Consider the following 22,319-nt stretch of genomic DNA (forward strand, 5'->3'; position numbering starts at 1 on the left):
ATTTTGGGGTCTTTTCATATTGCAAACAGAATCATACTCTGTATTCTCCTTTAACTTGCTTTTTTCATGCAACATTGTTTTTGAGATTCATCCATGTTGATATGTGTTGCTGAAGTTCATTCATTTTCAGTGATGTGTAGCATTTTACTGTACAAAAATACCACAACTTAGTTATCCATTCTACTATTGACATCACATTTAACAGCTTATTTCAAATACAGAGATGTAATAAAAACAAGTAAGTTCCTCGTAGACAGCAGTGATACTGTACCTTTTTTCTACGTACACAGCTTGACTCTGAGGAAACTGGAGCTTTACATGCCAACAAAACTGTCGTTTTCTATGAGAAAATAATCATGTGAGGATCAAGGCAGAAAACAAAAGTCTGCACACAAAACTAACTTCTTGAATTTTTGTTTTTTGATAATTCTAAAAATATGCTTAGAATGTAATGTATTTTTTTCTAATAAAAGCTACTTTCTCTTTTCTAGGATTTTAGAGGCTGTTTTTTAAACAATATACTTGTAGGAGGTTTTAAGAGGGAAAAAAATCAAGCAAAGCAGTAAGAAATTCCAAGGGCTTCACATTCTTGAATTAGAAGGCAATTTCTCATAGTTCAGGGGCTTTTGAGATCAGTGTGCTACTACTTGAAGTTTACAAATAAATTTCCTCATGACTAAAAATAATGAGCTGATGTCTCTGCCTGACTAGTCTGGAAATTAGGTGAATGAAGTATTGTCCAGTTGAGACCAGCTGGCTGCAGATACACTTCTGAGCCATGAGTACGTGCATTCAGTAGCAAAACAGGAGACAACAAGTTCGTTGCTAAGCAGAATGCACTCTCAGTCTCTTTGCTTTCAGTCTAAACTTTGGTTTGATACAGGATCAACAGTAATAATCCATTAAATGTGTGATTTTAGAAAAATGGCCATATGCTCTATTTAACACATCTAAATTTGGTGACACTAGATACCATTCTTTCTTTTAAGAAATTCAATGCTCAAAATATTGAATTCATTACAGAAATTTAAATGTCTTCACTACATGATCGTTTTACATGTTTTCCTTACCTAGGAGAATTTCTAACAATCCGTTGGCAAGTTAACTGCCAACTGCATGTCCAAGCAATGGCTAGTATCCTCTATAAATCTATCCCTTAGCAGCATGGTCCCAAAACCTAAAATAACTTTCTTTTAATACAATCTAGTAGATTGTCTCCCACCAAACATTTATATGAGTCAGTCAAATTTCTGTCACAAGACAATGAGCACAAAAGCAAGTAAAAATCCTTATATTAGGGTAAGTTACTACAGATACGCTTATGGATGTTTTCTTTAATAACAAGACACTTTTGGGCGCTAACTAGGGAAAAATATACTTGATTTTGCCTATGTCGATAGTGCCACTTATCATACAAGAAACAATCATGTTAAGTTTAATCCTTTTTTTTTGATAGAACAAACTTGTAAAGAACCCTTACTAATTTAAAGGTCAGATGTCTAACGTCCCAGAGGAAAAAACTTACAAAGAAATCTGAATGTAAACACAACAGTAACTGGTTTTAAACAAATAATTCTTCCAAAATGAAATACCTTGTAATATTTTGTTATCTGTGTTAACAGGCACAGCATATCACCATTAAGAGGCTCAGCGATATCACATTTCTCTCTTGCTATGAAATAAGCTGATTTTTAAATTTTAATGCACAATATGGTTTCTTTCTAAATGTATTTGTTTAAATATATTTGTTTAGAAAACATTCTAAATAATTTGTTAAGTTATAGGGGGAAGAAAGATTACCAACTTGTCACCCTGTGGAATTGTAAATCATACTTAATCACCCCAATCATTGCTTGAGTAATTTCAAGAACCATTCACTTTTCTTAACATTCAGCAGACCCTAAATACCTTCAGAAAGTACTTAACATTCCAAAAACAAAGAGATAAAAGCCCTTGGAAATCATTTTTTTTGCTGTAGTTAACCAGTTACGGTTATGAGGAAGTCATTCATTACTGTTTCATTATACATATATTGCTAAATTATGACTATTATAAAAATCTTTCTATATTTGGCCTCAGTTCAAACATGAACAAATGTGAAAAATACATTTACTTTCAAAAAATGTGATTTTTGCAGTATTTCAAAAACAAAGAGAATAAAAACATTTAACACACCTATACTCTGACCTAACCAGCTTTATACTGCTTTATTTATATGCTTGAGCTATCTTTTTTCTTCTAAGAAATATAAGGTTATTGATATGGTCGATGAGCCTTTTTACTGTTCCTTGATCCAGTTCCCTTCCCATTATCAGAGGTAACCACTATCCTGAGGTTGGGTGTGTATTCCTTCCATCCATGATTTTATATTTTTAATATATACATACATATCTATAAACAATAGTGTTTTCTGTGATATTAATATTGATTTCAGTGTTGTCATACTCTAAATATCTTATGCCTTGCTTTTGCATTTACATTATTCCTTAGAGATTTATGATACAGATAGATTATTAATTTTAACTGTTGTATAATATTCTATTGTATGAAGAATGCTAAAATCTATTTATTTACTCTAATGATAGACATTTATGACATGATTGCTTCCAATTTTTTACCATTTGTTCTTGTTCTTCCATATTAAATCACAGTAAAGAAAAAATAAAAGAATATTTGATAGCCCCAGGGATGGGGCTATCATTTACCTCTACTGGTACACAGAACTAAAAGTTAACTTCATTGAAAAACTGCCTGTATTTTTTATTCTATGGTAGCTTATAAGAAGCATTTGAGAACAGCAATTCAGAGTATAAGAGGTAAGTGAGAGTGGACAAAGAAGCTGAAGGATGTTGTATAAAGAATTCCTGAAATGGGTGAGTTTAAGTAGTTCTTCAGTGTTCTTAAAACTGATGTAGTCCTGACACAGGCAATCAAATCTATTCCTAAGTCTGGAAGAATTAAGTTTGTTTCTCATTTCTCGTAAGTACATATAGTGATACATGTTCCACTTAAAAAATACACATGCATCAAAATCCCAAAAATACTGCTTATGAGGGGGACTCTGAGTCCCCTGTTTTTTGTCTGTAAGCTTTCTGAAAGAACAGACCCTGTAAAGGGAAAAATTGAAGTTAATAATGCTTCAGTGAGCATCTTTAGGTATATACACAATTGTTTCTGTATTTTCAATTATTTTCCAAAGATAGGTTCCAAGAAGCAGAATCATTAGGGAAGCTGGGTTTCTCAGGCTCAGCAGCATTGACATTTTGGACCCAATAATTCCGTTACGGTTCCAGGGGTGGGGATACACCGTGCTTTGCAGGATATTTGGCAGCATCCCAGGCCTCTGCCCATGAGATGCCACTAACAACACCCACTCCCTCAGTTGCGACAACCAAAAATGCTCCCAAATATTGCAAATGTCCTCTGGGAAGCAAAATCACTACTTTTAAGAATCACTGGGATAGAGGTTTAAATATTTGTTATTGCTCCTAATGAATTAGGACAACGGTTCCTTAAATTCAACAAAATGCCTTCAACTATAATAATGTCACTGTGTCCTTTTCATATTCATCAACATTCTCAAGAATGGAAATACTGCGCCCAGAATATTCTAGGTAACTTAGGCACTTTCAGGCACTATGTTTAGAGTTTGATAATAGGCTGGTGAAGTAATGATGACAATTATTAAGCCTAATGTTCCCTTCAGGACAACCTGGCAAAGTAACAGAAAAAAATGACCTCTTCTCTGAGTGTCATGAAACTGAAGTAACTTTTCATGTATAGCAAAGCTTTCTCCTCCCCACCCCTCCACACACACACTATGCATTCTCAATGGGGGCAGCATCACCTCAAAAAGGCTGAAAACTGGTTCTTGGGAGGGCACAAAAACCCTCAGGTATTATAGTGGTTTGTGGCCCTTTGGAGGGCCACTGTCCATAAATAGATATACAGTATATGGTGGTATTAAAATACCATAGGGGGGCAATTAGAGGGAAGATGTTTAAAAAGGCTCCTTGGGAGGTGATAATGAAAAAAAAGGTTGAGAATCACTTACATGTACAAGTATTAAATGAGGAAAATAAATAGTATTTTGTACTTGATTTTGGTGAGTTAATATAGGCCACTTATTTAACAACTCTTGCTTACTAGAAGCTGCTAAAGATCATTCTCTCCCACAATTTTAAGAAAAGTAATATGTAGATGAAGACACAAACTGGGGGGGAGCTCTATCCTAATATACTCAATTACACTTCTGACTTCTTGATTCTGTATTTACAAGTATGAAGATTATGCTCCAAACTTTTAACTATGGTTATTTCTTGACATTATGAAAGGACTTAATTCCTACTTTATGTGTCTGTCTTAAATAAACTGTTGACATAGTGACTGGTTATTTTTTAAATTATTTTTAAAATTTATTTTGTATTTCTGAGGGGGAGAGGTAATTAGGTTTACTTATTTATTTAGTTTTAGAGGAGGTACTGGGGACTGAATCCAGGACCTTGTGTGTGCTAAGCATGTGCTCTATCACTTGAGCTGCACCCTCCCTCTGGTTATTTATTTATTTATTTATTTGGTGATTACAATTCTTCTTTATCTTTTTATTGAGTTATAGTCAGTTTACAATGTTGTGTCAACTTCCAATGTAGAACACAATTTTTCAGTTACACATGTACATATATCATCACATTCTTTTTCACCGTGAGCTACCACAACATCTTGTATATCTTTCCCTGTGCTATACAGTGTAATCTTATTTATCTATTCTATATATACCTGTCAGTATCTACAGATTTCAAACTCCCAGTCTGTCCCTTCCCACTCCTCTCCCCTCTGGCAACCACAAGTTTGTATTCTATGTCTATGAGTCTGTTTCTGTTTTATATTTATGATCATTGGTCTCTTCCTTTTCTTTCTTTCTTTTTTTTTCTTAAAGATTCTATATATGAGTGATCTCGTATGGTATTTTTCTCTCTCTTTCTGGCTTACTGCACTTAGAATGACATTCTCCAGGGACATCGAAGTTGCTGCAAATGGCATTATGGTGTCATTTTTATGGCTGAATAGTATTCCATTGTATAAATACAGCACATCTTCTTTATCCAGTCATCTGTCGATGGACATTTAGGCTGTTTTCATGTCTTGGCTATTGTAAATAGCGCTGCTATGAACATTGGGGTGCAGGTGTCATCCTGAAGTAGGGTTCCTTCTGGATATATGCCCCCCTTGTTATTTTTTAAAGTCAGCAAAATTAAAGATGTTTTCATGGGGAAACGCAGGATGGTAGTCACAGAAAGGACGGGAATAACTTTAACATTCTTTTTAAACTTAAATTTTATTATTGTGTTATTTTAAGATGTTTCCATTTTATCACAGAAATTATTATCCAATTAGAAAGGGTTACTTATCTAATTATTTGACAGCTTCAAAGTTATCTCATTCAAGAAATATGCAACAACTATGAGTTACACATGGAGGCTGAATTCTAAGAACTAAGATTTCCAATACAAAATTTAAATGAACTTGAATATCTTTGTCCCTTAAAAAAAAAATCAGTTCTCATTCCATTCCATCACTGATTAACCAACATTTACTCAAAGAACACTTCTGACAGCTTGCTAGGCATAAGGGACACAAAGAAACAGAGGGGATGAGCCCAAAGCAGACTTCTTTTTAGGGCAGTGAGTCAGACACCAACCCACTGCATTCTTCCTTCCATATCACTGTGAGAGGAGTACAGAGTTTCAAATAAAACCCTGTTCTTTATTGACACTGTACACAGAAAGAATACCCAATATACTGTAATGCCCAGAGGTAGGAGAGGGCAGAGGTTAAATGGACTTGGTTTGAACCCTACTCTTAGCAATTTATTATTTCATGTTATTGTGAGCCAGAGGCACAATTTCTCTGTGCCTCAGGGTTCTCACAGAAAATGAGGATGACAATAATATCTATGTCATAAATTACATGAGTACATATATGTCAAGAGCTTGGAACATGATAATCAAAAATGTTACATACTGTTATTACTACTGTTGTAATTCTACCTTCAATTTAATGTCCTGTATTATGAAGCTTTAGAAAGGAAATACTGACAGGGCCTTTAACTGAGAATATTGCACCATGAGTTTATAACCAAATTCTACTTACAGTGAATTCAGTGTTTATGAAACTGGACATGTGGACTAATACTGGATTTTAAAGGGCCCTGAATGCTCTGCGAAATATGGATTTTATTCTGTGGCTAATGTATCACCAACAAATGTTTCTAAAGAAGAGTGAAATGAAGGGCTTAGAAGAAGATCCATCATGCTCCTAGTTCTCTCCTACCAAGTGTCTCTATAGTATATTCAGGACATTAACTTTTTAGCCTTTGTTTATAGTTAAGGGAAGTATCTCCCATGACTTCTGAGAGGTTCACTGACATGGTGCAGTTCAAATATGCCTGAAATTTTTACTTATGATTTTTAAATACAGGTGATGCCACGAGGTGAGCTAAAGCTAGATTTTCCATATGCTCATCTTCAAAATACTATACCACTAATTAAATCAGAAAAGTCTACAGGTTATAAAAACTACCAGTAGATCCTTTTTACCAGAGAGCACTAGCAAGTAGCAATAGTCATGACAACACAGTCACCCCTTGGTATCTTGGGGGAGTCGGTTCAGCCTTCTCCCCTGTACCCTGCTGCAGATACCAAAATTGAAGATGCTCCAGTCCTTTACCTAAATTGGTATAATATTTGCATACAACCTAGATACATCCTCCTGTATATTTTATTTTAAATCATCTCTAGATTACTTATAATACCTAATAAAATACAAAATACTATGTAAATATCCACTGGTGTGCAGCAAATTCAAGTTTTGGTTTTCAGAACCTTTTAGAATTTTTTTGCCTCAAATATTTTCAATCTGTGATTGACTAAATCTGTAGATGCAGAACCTGCAGATAGGGAGGGTTGACTACAGTTTATTAAGTGCCTTTTGTATGTCAAACATTGTTCTAAATGTTTTATATGTATTAATTCATTTAGTTCTTTTAACTCTATGGGATAAATGCCATTATTTCATTTACAGGTGAGAACATGGAGGCAGAGAGAAGTCAGTCCCTCCTCCAAGGTCACTATTCAGCTGGGAGGTGGCAGGGCTGGTATGTGAACTCCGGAGTCCATGCTCTAGTCTAGTAAGTATACTACTATAAACTTGCCAGAAATGAAAGTTCAACAACAAACCACGTACTTTTCTGTACTAATAATTCAAATGGATCTCAATTATATTTTATTTTAAATATTTGCCTCCATATTTAAAAGTCACTTTTAAGAGTTATACTCTTGGCAATCCCTTCCTACAGTCCTCCTTATTTTGGTGACTGGACCCCAGCTCTACCTCCAGGAGAATACACTTACTGGTTGGCCTAAGAAACTCACATCTTACATTCTCCCGGACACAATGGCTCAGGATTGGGCAGATGACCCAGGTAGCCTAATCATGGTGAATTTCAGGTTTCCTGTTCAGTTATGTTGGGAAAGCAGCACTCAGACTTTTACTGTAACCGAAACTGTAACTAGGATAAACTTATGACCACAAAAATTTAACTGATACCATAGAAGATGCAATGGAGAATCAGAAATAAACTGGGTCCTTGATGATATAATTGATTCATTGTACCTATTAACCCTGAAGTCCATTCTACCCTTGGACATTCAGTTATGAGAGCCAATAATATGCTCTTTTTCTAGCTCAAAATGGATTGAACTGGGCATTTTATTTCATGCAAAATAAAGCATCATAACACTGATATAAGGGGTTAAAATTTTCTTTCTAGGTTTCATCTTGCATTTCCAAAGCAACAGAAAATAGACTAATCTGCATATTGTCACAACTGTTATAAAATTTGGAAACAGTAAATGATACCTGATGAAATTTCAGGAACAAAGCATTTTATTCCACTATGGATTATAAAATCCTATTTTAATTTAAAGCAGGAAGAAAATCTACAAAAATGTGAAACTCTTCAAGAAAAAAACAAATCTACAAAATACCTATATAATCTTTCACTCATAGGCATTTTATCTTTTGAAATATATTTCATGATCAAAACTTAAAGTCTCAAACATAAATAGAACTATTCCTCACAAAAATAATCCATCTATTTTATTAGCATTGGTACCATAGTAAGTGTTTTTGTAAGAGAGAATACAAAGGATCTGTACAGTTACTTAGCAATGATTAAAATTACTGGAACTGGGGAGAAAACTAATTTTATGTCTCACATCATTATGAAAATACTTGGATTTTCATTTTGATATTATATTCTGCTCTATTAAAAATCAGTTTCACCAATAACAACAGGAGACAGGTTGAGCATGTGGTATTGGCTTTAGTAGACAGCATATTAAGAAAATGGATGTAGTAGGTAAGGATCGAGATGAAAAAGCACAGTTTGCTTCAAATAACTGACAAATACCTGAGCACTTAATACAGCAGTTCTCCACTGGGAGTGCTGGCAACCTCATTTGCAAGTGGCTAGGTAGTTTTGATTGTTCCAACACTGGGAAGCACTTCAGGCATTTAGTGGGCAGGGACCAGAGATGCTAACCTTCCTGTAATGCATGGGAAAGTCCCACACAACAAAAACTGTCCTGTTCAAAATGCCAATAAAGCCTCTACTAAAAATCACTAAAATACAGAAAGAAGAGCAGATATATGCATACCAAAAACGGAATACCAACACTAAACACCACCATCTGTTTCATGTTAACTTTGGAGAAAGTATGTACTATAGAAACACTGGCAAAGGAGAGAGTGGAGATGAGCTACTATGTGTACTTTCACAGATGTCTAGAAAATATGAAAGGGGAAGACATTCTAGGATTAAGAACGTAACCAGCCTTAAGAAAATTAAAAAATAATTTTTTTAATTAAAAAAAATGTAACCAGCCTGGGTGTATTTAGTTGAATACATTAGGAAATCAGGTGGGGACAACTATGAAGATCTACTATTTAGTATGGATCCCTTATAGGAACAGGAACGTAGCCTGCTCAAAGTGCGGCTATCTCAACTCCCAGGCATGGCATGTAAGGTCCTGCAAGGCAGCCCCAGTGGGGCTCTCTCCAGGCTCATCCTCTACCACTTAACCAACTTCCACCTTCGTTTCTAGACTTACATTGTCTTAAATTTGCTACCCTTTTTGCATCTAATATTCTTAGCATAAGACCATCCTTCCCTTCTGTCTGGATAAAACCTTAGACCTAAAAACTCCTGCACGCTTCAATAATTTGCTCAAATTCTACCTTCTCTTGGGAGGACTTTCCAGGGCTCAGCCCTGAAGGCCGGGGCAGTGAGCCCGCCTCGGTGCTCCCCCAGCACTCCACGTGTGCCCCCCTCAGAGCATTCGCCACACTATGTGTGGGAGTCTGCTGACTTGTCTTCCCACTGACTGAACTGACTGAGAACAAGGACAGTGACTTATTGGCACATAGGTCAGTGCTTTTCAGGTAAACATCAGAATCACCTGGTGCTTTTTTTTTTTTTTTAATTAAAGACAATTTTTCTTAGAGCCCTTTCAGGTTCATAGCAAAATCAAGAGAAAGATACAGAGACTTCCCATATGCGCCCACGTATGTACGGACTCATCTGGTGTTTTTTTAAAAATAAAGATGCCTGAGCTCTAACCTAAGCCCAATGAATTATGAGTTCTGTTGGGCAGGGCCAGCTGTGTGCATTTTGAAACTGCCCCAGTTAATTCTGACATGCATTCCAGATTAAAAACCACATACACAAAACTGGCACCATTACTGTCCCCATGTTACAAGTAAGGCAATGGGTACAGAGGGGTAAGTAACTTGCCAAGAAGCCTCCCTTACATGTAAAAATTAAATTTAATTTTGCCATGTTTAACATAAAGTAAACATTCAAGAATTATTAACTATATTGTTATTCTTCTTTTAAAAAGCAAAGACCCAGAGCAAAACCTTTCATTAATTTGTTTAATAAGAATTGCTTGACAGAGATTTATATTTCCCACTGCCTGAAAGGTAGCAATTTCAAATAGGAAGGATAAAGAAAGGAAGTTAATTTTAGGCCATGGAATGGGGTACAATACTTAACAGCTCAGACAGTTCAAGATCAAGAGATGAGATGACTAATTTCAGCTACTGGCAATTCTGCCTATGGCCAGTGATGGTATTTCAGACCTAATGACTCCCATGGGCACAAGAAGCATTAAAGGATTCTGAGCAGGTGAGTATCAGAGTAAAATATGCTTTAGGAAGATGTGTCTGGCATCTGTGTATAAGAGTGACCGAGGTGAGGAGACACTGAAGGTAGGGAGGGTCCTTAGAAGTTCCTCAGTAGTCCCGAGTAAGACAGGTGGGTCTGTGTGAGAACTACAGCTGACGTGCTGCAGTGAAGGAAACGGGAGGGGCCACATTCCCGAGGCATATCATGAGGGAGGAGACTTGGTGACTCTGAGGAAGGACTTCTCCAGGTGAACCAGTAATGGGGACCCTAATATGATCAAGAATGTGTGGTTTCCATTCGCGTGAATGCTGGCTAACTGTTGCTGTGGAAGGTACACCCACTGTGATGTTGTGTCTTAAGAGCTTCCTTACCACTGTCTATGTGGCTCCAGTAAGGAAATGCCTGATTGATTGGGGAATCCATTAGAAAAACAGTGCAAAATAACAGAAACACTCAAGTCTTTGCTGTTGCTCTGAAATTCTTCCATCAAACTATGTATCAAAGCTGTTATGGCAGAGAAACTGAAGAGCTAATCATTTTCAATTACTTAACAAGTTTGCATTGAGCACCTTTTATGAAATCCCCTAAAGACCACTGCAAAACCCACCTCTCCCACCATGACCACAGCTGGTAAACCCATTATTTCATCTTCTTGTGCTCTTTTCCAAAGTCAGTTTGCAGCAAATAGTACAAACCTATACTACTTATAAGACACCATGCCAAACAAATAAACAAAAACAAAAAAACCTGTGCTTTAAGAAATGTATTGCCGCATAATTGTTTAAGGAAAAAAGTGTTACTGGCATTAATACAGAGGTGGATGGATTTATCAGCACGATTATAATTTGAATGCTGTAATTTTACCCAAAGAACAAAAAGCAATTTTAAGGATCTATAAAAGGTTATTTCTTTACAAGAGAGACATCTAGTGGCTAGACAAGACTGGAGCTCAAATATCAATTCACACTGCTGTTTAATTATGGGAACACTTCTACTATCTTATTAATACTCTAAGTTTAAGAAAGACTCATAGGGAGACCAAGAACTCTGGGCCAAAAAGAAGCTAACTTAGTTCTAAACTGACAATGGTAAAGGATTGTAAGAAGGACTGGGCTGCTTAGAACTGAGGGTCGAGGTCACGTGGAGACAAACTGCGGGAAGAGGAAGGTCAAAAGTTGGGTCCATTTCTAGGGGCTGTGGTGGGGGGTTAGAAAGAGCACGCCTGCAGTTAAATAAAAGATATTACTGAGAAGGGATCCAATTTCTTTTTTCCAACTGACAAGTCAAAGTGTATTCCCCACCTCACTGCTAAATCCTCAGACCCAAATAGCCAGGTAAAATAAAATGAGGGACTTATGCAAACAAATGAGATGTGTTATCCAAACAACCAAGACAATCTCCAGGTTTGATATCCACGGATTCTTACAGCAAAACACTAAAATACAACTGAAAAAGATGCAGCCATGGATAAAAAACACACTACTCTTTTGCTATTACAATGTTTTGCACTGAATATCCCTGTACGTATTTCATTTTCCAAATGCCCTAGGCTTTTCCAAATGCCTGTGTCTATCAGATAAATTCCTAGAAGTAGAATTGTTAGGTGAACAAGTAATGATCAGGCCTTCCTGATCCACCTCTTTTCCATGGCTGACCTTATTCGTTCTGGGGTCCCTACTTATTTTAAACAATTAGGGCAACACGGTAGAGGTCATCTGAAAACCCTCTCAAGGCATACATTATGAAATCCTGGAGAAATCCAGCCAACATATGAGCTCATCAGAAAGTAAGAAAAACCTTCATGGGCCAAAAGGAAGCAGGAACTAAAAACCATAGTGGAATGCGGAAGCTACACCTGCTCTGGAGGCCTTTGCCTTCAAGTAACCAAGAGGCTTGGGTTTCAACAGCCACTGGGTGACAAGAGACAAGACCTTGGTCTCACATAAGCTGGAGACCTCAGACTAAGATCACTGCATAAAATTAGTGAAGGGTGAACCAGAAAAATTCTGCCTACCAGCAAAGGGAGACCACAAGGAAACCTGTCCTTTGCTTGAGCTCTAGGGAGAGAGAAAGGAAGAGAGAGACGGTGGGGAAAGAATGAATAACTACAGATTCCTCAAATGGGTTTGGGATTCAAATTATTACTTGTAGTATAGTCTGATTAACTTGACTAAGAAATTAAAGAGGGTCTTGGATTGGTGCCATGGAGTATCCGGCAAAAGCAAATGTATACCGCCTCCTACATGAACTTGAGTCCACAATTACATTTTAGAAAAAAACACAAGGAAACATGCCATCGTAATCAAGAGCCGGCAGAAACAGCAGACAGCAGTAACAGACTTCCAAGAAATTCAGACAGAATTATCTACACAGATGACAAATGTCCTACTCCATTGTATGAAGGCATCATTATTTAACTCAGTCCTGTACTGAGGGGTACCTGAAGTTGCTGCCAGTTTTTACACTATTAAAAACAATGCTGCAAGAGATAATACGTGTACATACACCTCTGTGAACAGTACTAATACATTTGTAGGCTGAACTCCTTGAGTAGGCATGTGTAACATTTCGAGAAATGTTGCCTTTTAAAATGACTCCTAAGTTTTACTCTCAAGAACAGTGGAAGAGGAAAATGGTCTGGCTAAACCATACCTTCACTATATTAGATATTAATACACGCTCATCAGCTACATATTGTGTGTGTGTGTGTGTGTGTGTATACACATATGGTCTTTCTATGATCATCCATTCTTATTCTTTGCCCTTTTTCTAATTAGTTACTAATCTTTTTTTCTTATTAATGAATAAGCACTCTGTCATATACATTAAAGAGTTTTTTTTTTTTTGGTACAGTTATCTTTTGACTAGATTGTGGTCTTTTTCTGCCATGCAATTTTTAAAAATTTTTATGTAAATGTAATTTTTTTCCCTTTATGGCTCTGAGTGGGATGTTCCTTTTTCCAAAATTATGAAAATATTCCTGCATTTTTTATTTCAAGATTTTACTAACATAGTGTTGCAGGTCACTTATACTTCAGAAGCAAACTCATTCACTCATAGAAAAAGAGATCAGATTTGTGACTGCCAGATGCAAAGGATGGGAGGAGAGGGAATTGAATGAAGGCAGTCAAAAGGTACAAATTTTCAGTTTTAAGATAAATAACTACAAGGGATGTAATGTACAACATGATAAACATAATCAAAACTGCTGTGTTTTATATCAAAGTTGTTAGGAGAGTAAATCCTAAGCATTCTCATCCCAAGAAAAAAATTTTTTTTTCCTATTTCTTTAATTTTATAATCTATGAGATGATGTTCACTAAACTTACTTGATAATCACTTCATGATATATTTGAATCAAATAATTATGCTGTACACCTTAAACTCATACAGTGCTATATGTCAATTATGTCTCAATAAAACTACAAGAAAAATATTTTAACCCACCTGAAAGTTCCAGTTTAAAAAAAAAACCAAACCCAACTTTTCCCTGTCAAATGGCAAGCCATCTTAACCTCACTTACTAAGTAACTCATCTGTATTAATTTGAAATGCTATCTGATCATATACTTGAGTGGCCAAATATCCTTCTATTTTCTATAATCTAACTGTAGATTTCTATGTCAATACCATAAATTTTACTAGAATTTCATACATTTTAATGAGCCCATCCTTATGACTCTTTTTTGCCCTAGGCTTTTCCTTGTGCTTCTCCCATGTTTATTTTACAAAATGAACTTCAGTCATTTTATCATGAATCCTTTCCTTCTCAAAAAAAAAAAAAATCAAAAATCAAAAATAACAAACAAAATCCCATTAGTCTTTTCATTATGATCACATTAGATTTAAAAATCATTAAAAAACAAATGTGATTTCTTTAATATTGAGTCTCCTAATAACAAGGTCACCTAACATATACCAAATGTAGAGGCAATATTCAAATTCTGGTTTATCTGAGTCAGAGCCTTAACCAGTGTTGAAAGCTGAAAAAGCAATGAAAATAAATCTCTCTTAAAAACAGAATACTGGGGGCATGGGAGGGGAAAATAATCCTCTGATAAGATGTAGTATGCCCTTCTTCCCTCCTTCCAGCAAATAGCACTGCAATCATCTAAAACGTTTATCATTTTCATATGATTGGCTGAGAAAACACGGGTATCAAAAAGAAGGTACTTCTAAATGTCAGTTTCCATTCCGCCCCACCCCTGAAAGTAAAGTACAGGACCATATATATTTATCTTGTTACTTACATACCACCTTTTAGCAATCAAAATTTTCTGCAGTACTGATCCTGCTAAACATTAAGTTCAACAAGTATGTCTTCTGTATTCATCTGAATCAGTGGTTCTCAAATTTTGCCTCTCCCCACTGCCTCTACCCCGGGGACATCTGGCAATGTCTAGGGACATTTTTTTGTTGTCACAACAGAGGGGGGTGTGTGTGTGTGTTTGTTACCAGTATCTAGTGGGTAGAGGCCAGGGATGCTGCTAACCATCCTAAAATGCACATGCCAGCCTCCCACAACAAAGAACTCTGTGGCTCACAAATGTCAACAGTGCCAAGATAAGAAATCATGATCTAAATCACTGATGAAAATGCTGAACAAGAATGAAAAAATTCTGGAACACACTCAAAAGATTTCCCAGCTGACTATCGACAACCTAACCAGCAATATTCTAAGTATGGCTTTCAACTAACTGGGAACTTACCTTAATGCTTTATTATTTATCTACCATCTGAATAAAGACATTTTAAACTCAGTTTGTGACAAAATCATTTTCCATTTAGAAATAATAATGGGCAACTTAACAATGAACAAATGAAAAAATTCTGTTATAGATTTGAATTATTTTTTCACTAAATTATTTTGAATTATTTATTTCACCAAAATAGTTCTAAGAATGAAAGATCATCTTACAACAACAGATTGGTTTAAGTCAGACTTTACACCTGAACTTTAAGATATCACTCTAAAACATGTGGGCAAATATTCCATATCTCCATGGCAATTAAATAAAAGTAAATTAAAACATAACACCACTTCAACCTTCCAAATTAGCAAATAATTTTTTTTTAAAGAGACAACTCAGTGCTAGTGAGATGTTTAAACAGGTCTTCTCATTTATTACAAATGGAAATGAAAACTGGTTTATCTGTAGTTTATTACTAGCCCCATTTTATAGATGAGGAAACTGAGGCACAAAGAAGTTAGGTGGCTTAGCTTAATATCACACAGCTAGGAAGAGGCTGCTTAGAAATTTGAACCCAGGCAGCCTAGCTCCAGGTTGTGCTCTTAACCACTCCATTTTAGTAGCTATATGTTTTATAGAATTTTTTCTACAACTCTTTAAAATGCATCAAAAATGATGAGAAGACAAAATTAAAGGATAAACAGACTGGTGCAAGACATTTTCAATGTATGCAACAGATCCAGATGATATAAACAGGCACATCTTAAATAAAAATTCAAAAGTTAAGCTTCTCTAATAACCAGATATGCAAAAAAGTTTAATAATATTCAATTAAAGTGCAGGTATGACTAAAATACGCACTCATACTTTTTTGTCGAATGTACAAAGTGGTACTTTTTGTGGAAGGACAATTAGAGTTTCTCTCCAAAGTTTAACTGCATGCAGTCTCTGACCCAGTAACTCCATTTTCTAGGAAATGATCCCACAGAAAGAGTTACATGAGCACACAAAACAATTTGTTCTAGGATGTTTATAATGTTATTTATAATAACTAAAAGCTAGAAATTAGCTAAATGTTCATGAATATGGGAATAATTAAATAAATTTGGATACAGTAGCCATAGTTGGAATATACTACTTAAACACAGCAAGGCAAATTTGCATTAACAAGAAAGAGATTCATGTTTATATATATATATATATATATACACATTTTTTTTTTAATGGAGGTACTGGGGATTGAAATCAGGACCTCATGCATGCTAACCATGTTTTTTGTAACTGAACTTTTTCCCTCCCTCCCATAATATACTGTTAAATAGAAAAAAGCTAGCTGCAAAAAAGTGTGCGCCTTTATTCATAAAAATAATGTTTAACTTGAAGAGAGTCATGTAACTTTTTATACTCTTATGTAAGTATTTAGTATTATGTTTTACTCTGTTAATTGAAAAAAGCAAACATGATTAGAAGGAAATGAAGTATTATCTGTGGCTGCTGTCTCTACACAGTGGAATTACAGGCGCTATTTCTCCTTTAAGCTTTTTTGTGAGGATGTATTACTTTTACAAGTGCTACTGCACGCTGCTTGCCTTCTACATTCCAGTTAGTGTCTAGGTGAGTTAAGATACTAAGGTCACAACTCTTCACAGTAGCTGTCGTCAGCTCCATTTTACAGATGCGAAAGCAACTAAGAAATTGACCCCAAAGCCTATTGTGTACTATGTCGCTAATCTCCTTATAAAAAAAAACACTAAAAATATAAGAAAACCAACCCCAAATCATTATAAATTCATGAGCAAAAGGCATAATGCAAGAAAATTCCGATTTGCCATTTCAGAGATCAGAGGTGTTCCAAAATAACAGTATAAATTTGTGTTCTATACGAAGACTCCAAAACTTTACAGCTGAGGCTATAGTAGTAGTAGTAAAACCATTCTGAATGGTTTCTTTCATAAAATAGGAATACATTTTATATTTGAGAAGGCAGGAACCAGTTACCTTAAAGTTCAAACAAATTATGTCAATTTCTAAATATGTCAGTTCCAAAATACACAAAAGAATCATCTCATATTTGATAAATGCAAAGCATTACTTCACTCCTGGAAACCAACCCCCCAAAGGGAAAACTACCTTTGCAAATATTTGTCTTGAAACACATTAATGGATAACACCATTCTCTAATTATATCTTTTGAAAAGGTAGGTTTATTAGAATAATAACTCTAATGGTTCTGTCTTTTAATTTATGTAGTAAATTGGAAGGCAAACTCAGAGTTTACCCAGTACAACCCCCACATTATATAGATGAAGCCCAGAGGAAGGGTAATTTGCTCAGAGCCTCACAGTTTCAAAGAGACTGAAGAGGGAGGGACTCATTTAGGTTTTCTGACTCTAAATCCAGAATCTTGACTTTTGAAAGGTATTACCCAATAATTTAGTGGGCTACATAGAATACTTTGGGATCCTGTTCCCCTCTGTACTAATGGGGCCTTTTGACCCAGCACTTTCAGAAAGCAGCAGACTAATATTTGTCATATTATTTGCACTCACAGATTCACTATAGAGTAAAATGTTTTCCAAGTCCCCTTTCTTCCCCATCACTGGCTTTCAAATGAAATCTTATTTGGAATCTCAAAGAAAAGAGTATAAAAGCTAAGCTGCTCCAGTTAAAAATATGAAGGAATTCTGCTTTGATTTATGGCTTTGTCGTTGAAGCCTCTGAAATACTTTCATGGTATCTTAAGTGCCAGAGAGAAAGATACATATATTCTCTCCCTCCCTCCCTCTCTCCCTCTCTCTCTCACACACACACACACACACACACACACACACACACACACAGCAAACCCAAAATGTTAGCAAAGTCACATGACATAAAATTAGCATGAGTTCCTAAATACTTATTTCCAATTTGTGCAGTTAACTTGTCTTGGACCAAAAACAAACAGCTCACAGACCACACTTTGAGTAGCAATGTTCCACAGCAAACTAAACCTTAAAAGATGTTCCTAAACAAATCAGAACATCTGATACATTAAGAAAGAAGTTAGAAACTTACTTCTTATCAAAAAATGTTGAATTTTCTTTCCTTTTGGTGAATCCATTGGGTAGCAGCTTTAAGTTAATACCTTGCTTTCGAGCACGATTTTTCATAAAGTACATCTAACAACCAAAAACAAATAGACAAATTAATTTTGAAAATGCCTTAAATTTCAGAAGCACATAAAATAATGTTCAAAACATAATAGTTAGAGATTTATGTGTACTTGTGTTTCACAAACGGCACTAAACAGCAACATTCCATTTAATCCGCACGATACTGTGAGGCAGGTGCTATTACTGCCCCCGTTTCTTCTATTTCAACTATTTCTGAGAGGTGAAGCCTATATTCAAATCCAGCTGTGTCTAATTCCAGACACTGCTTTTAACCACACATTCCATAAGCCAAAAGAAGATTTTCATGAGGATTAAAAAAAAAATACAGGCCATTTAGCAATCACAGGGATTACCTACACAATTCTCTTTTTAACTGATGGTTTCATACCATAGTTAGCTATATTTATGCCTACTTTTATTACTAGACATGTAGCTCATTCAGAGGAGGAACTAGAGCACTGCCTAACACAAGGCTTAACTTAAAGCAGCCTCTGTCATAGGATGCACAAAACGGGATGTGAGAACATCCTGGTTCTGACACGTGCTACTCCACTGACCACCTAGGTTGTTTGAACTGAATGAGTCAACTCCAGAGAGCAGTGAAAGAAGTCATATCAAGAAAGAAGAAGGATCACTCAGAGAAGTGGCAGAATACAAATGTCAGCCTTTGGTCAGGTAAGCGGGAGCTAGACTCTGCAATGCAAAGAGAAAATCAAGTCATAAGCCAAGGGAAAGGAATGGCTAGCTATCACTGGCTAAGCAGGATAATGACTTAAGAAATTACAAGCAATTTTACACCATATGGGACTTTGGTTTGAATAATGGCAGTGATTATAAGGACCAACTCTCCCACTGAAAACATCTAAGGATGCCAGATAAAGGAGGGAAATATGTATACATAAATTTTTTTTAATCACCTTAAAAACATTAATTAAAAAGCTGACAGAAACAGTCAGGAAACTACAGGCCAATATGTAATGAAAAATTAAAACTCAGGTAAGCAAAGCAATGAAGCCACTATTGCTAATTCTGACGAATACAGGCTTCCTCTTCCAACAGCCTCCTCGGCAAGAGGTCAGAGTCAAGACCCAGTAATCTTCTAGGAACCCCTCTCAGATGAAGCTGAGTCACAAAATAATACACCCTCAGGATAAAGGTCACCAGAAATAAATTCTACCCCCAGAGCATGCTAGAAATTTTGTATTAGTCGGCCTGTAATGGGGAGGCGGGGGAGAAAAAAAAATCCATTAGAGGTCGTGGCCAGATGCCAGTCCTTGCTCACCCTTGAAGCGATTTGCCTTGCTTGCGTGGTTAAGGGAAACTTAACCTTCAACTTGGTTTGAGATAGTCCAGACTGGCAAAGTTCTTGGGCGCCCGGTAGAATAAAAGAAGGCCTGTTTGTTCCAGTCTTTAAAAAAATTCTCACAAGTAATTTTTAAAGAAGAAAAAAGCGGTATTCAACAAAATATAAATAAGCTTAAAAAAATATAAGTAAACAAGGCTCAGTACAGGAACCAAAAAGGAAAACAAGAAGTAGCTGAGAGAGCTCTCCATATATTCAGGCACTGAAAGAATCATACACAGATTACAGGACAGCTCTGCAAAATCTAAAGGAATAAAAGAAAGCTTGAAAATATCTGCAGTGAAGAGAAACTACAAAAAGTGACTCAGCAGACTTTTTTTAAAGAACTAAACAACCAAAACTTTTCAGAATGCATTAGAGATAAAAAAGATGACAAAATCACAAGAGGTTAAAGGATGTAAGGAGAAGGCCTAAACCACATTTAACAGTAGTTTTAGAAGAAGAAAACAGAATGAATAAGGCAGAGATAATATTTTAATAGAAATAAGCTGATAATTTCCCAGAATTGATGAAAGACACTCCATTGATTCAAGAAACCTAATGTTTCTCATGTAAGATAAATATAAAGAAATTTGCATTCTCACATTACAGTAAAAATGCAGAACAGCAAAAATAAGAGAAAAAAGATTTCAAAAGCAGTTAAAAATGACAGATGCTTTTACAACAATAACAATGGAAGCCACAGATAATGGAAAATAATTTTGAACCCACAATTCTAGAGAAAAGTCCTTTAGGAGTGAGAATGAAATAAATAAAAATTCAAACAAAAAACCAATAGAGTAATCTAAAAGTTGGCAACTAACAAACCCTCTCTAAAGGACATTCTGAAAGATGTACTTGAGGTAGAAAGTGAGGTTTCAGATTATAAGTCTACGATGATGACAGAAGAAAGAGCAAAGAAAGTGGGAAACATGAAGATAAACCAAAATACTGACTGGATAAAACAGTAATACTGTATAGAGATTTAAAAAAAAAAGACAATTTAAATACCTGAAACTAATATGAAAAGTTAGTAGAGTGTTAAATGGAATTTAAGTGTTCAAAGGTAACTGCTGGCAAAGTAGAGCCAAATCCTGTCTGCTGCCTATTTTTATAAGCACATTTTTTTGGCATACAGCCCCAGGCATTTGTTTGCATCCTATTCATGGGTGCTTTCTTGCTATAGTAGCAGAGTTGAGTAGTGGTGACAGAAACCATATGGTCTGGCAAAAATATTTACTATCTGACCCCTTACAGAAGAGGTTTACCAACTCTTACTCCAAGGTCACTGCACAGTCTAACCAGGTTAAGGTACTGCTTAACTTAATTTTTTACTGATTAACTTTAGATACTCGTAAATGAAGCATGCATGTAATGTCTAGCCTAACCAATGAAAGGACAGAAAAAAGGTGTATAACTTCCAAACTGATTGAAAAATTCAAACGATAAAAAATCACCCAGTTAGTCCAAAAGACAAGACGAAAAAACAAAGTAAGCCAAATGAACAAATAGCATAAGTAAGGTGAGACATTTAAAGTCAAGTATATAGGTAATTTCATTAAAATTTAAATGAACTTAATGATTCAGTTAAAAGTGATAGACTGTCAGACTGGAGAAAAAACTGGAACCCAACTATATGGTACTTAGGAAAGATATATCCAGAACATAAGGATTCAGAAGGGCCTAAATTAAAAAAAGGGAAAAAATACATCATGCAAATATCAACCAAAGGACTGAAATAGTTTAATACTAGACAAAGTACACAAAAAGCTAGAGACAAAAAGGGTCACATCATAATGCTAAAGGTCAGATACACCAAGAATACATATTTCCTGAGGCATATGCATCTAATAATTTAGCTTTAAAGCATATGATGCAAAGCTAACTGAACCACAAGGAGAAACATACAAATCCTTTTGATTTTATCTATCGGGAAATGTTAACATACCTTTCTCAGTAACTGATAGAACAGACCAAAAAAAAAAAAATCAGTAATATTAAAAACAATCTGAACAACATAATTAACAATTCTGACCTAAAAGGGATATATAGAATACTATATTTACCAACCGCAGAATACTTTTTTTCCCCCAAGCAAACAGAGAACATTACAAAACTATATCATATGCTGGGCCACAAACACAAGTCTTAATGTAATTTTAAAAGAACAACTCAGAAAGAACTTGTTCTCTGGCCACAATGCAGAAATGCTAAAAATTAAAAAGGATATAACAAAAGTCAAGAGGACATATTAACAAAATAGAAAAGAAATTCATAATAGCAACTAATCCAGAAAAAAAGAAGACACAAATAAGCAGTATCACAAACAATAACATGACAATTCCCACAGACTCATAAACAAAACTGTTATGTTGAACTTTATGTCAGGACATTTGAAAACTTAGATAAAATGGACAAGTTCTTAGAAAAATGTAATCTACTAACAATGATTCAAGAAGTCAGGGACCTGAACAGTCCCATAAATAGCAAAGAATAACCTCAGCAGCCGAGACTCTAAGCCCATGTTGGTTCATTAATAAACTTCACCAAATTCCAAGACAGAAATAATCCCCAAATCAGTTAATGTATCCAAGAACAAAATGGGAACATTCCTAAATAATTTTATGAAACTACAATCATATTGATATAGAAACCTCAGAATACTAAAAAGGAAAACTAGAGGTCATCTCACTCATGAACAGAAATACAAAATGAATGAATTTATAATGTGTACACATACATAACACAATTGAATTCTGGCAAGTGTAAAAAGCATGATATGTGTTATACTAACACACTACGCAAGTTTAGCTAAAAATAGAAAATCGATTAGAAGATTAATATCTATATTCTTACCAGATTATAGATTAAAAGAACAAAAATGA

General features: G+C 35.4%; 1 protein-coding gene across 2 annotated transcripts in view; it reads right to left on the reverse strand.

Moving 5' to 3' along the window:
- ZNHIT6 (zinc finger HIT-type containing 6) overlaps window positions 1-22,319 on the reverse strand; it is a 50,495-nt gene that overhangs the window by 23,346 nt on the left and 4,830 nt on the right. For both annotated transcript variants that reach the window (XM_032494711.1, XM_006190161.3), the window contains exons 5-6: window positions 17,995-18,098; window positions 272-340 (exon numbers count right to left, since the gene is read on the reverse strand). In XM_032494711.1, coding sequence (XP_032350602.1) covers window positions 272-340; window positions 17,995-18,098 — 173 coding nt within the window. The remainder of the gene's footprint in view (window positions 1-271; window positions 341-17,994; window positions 18,099-22,319) is intronic.

The sequence above is a fragment of the Camelus ferus genome, chromosome 13 (assembly GCF_009834535.1).
Source record: "Camelus ferus isolate YT-003-E chromosome 13, BCGSAC_Cfer_1.0, whole genome shotgun sequence".
NCBI classification, from domain to species: Eukaryota; Metazoa; Chordata; class Mammalia; order Artiodactyla; family Camelidae; genus Camelus; species Camelus ferus.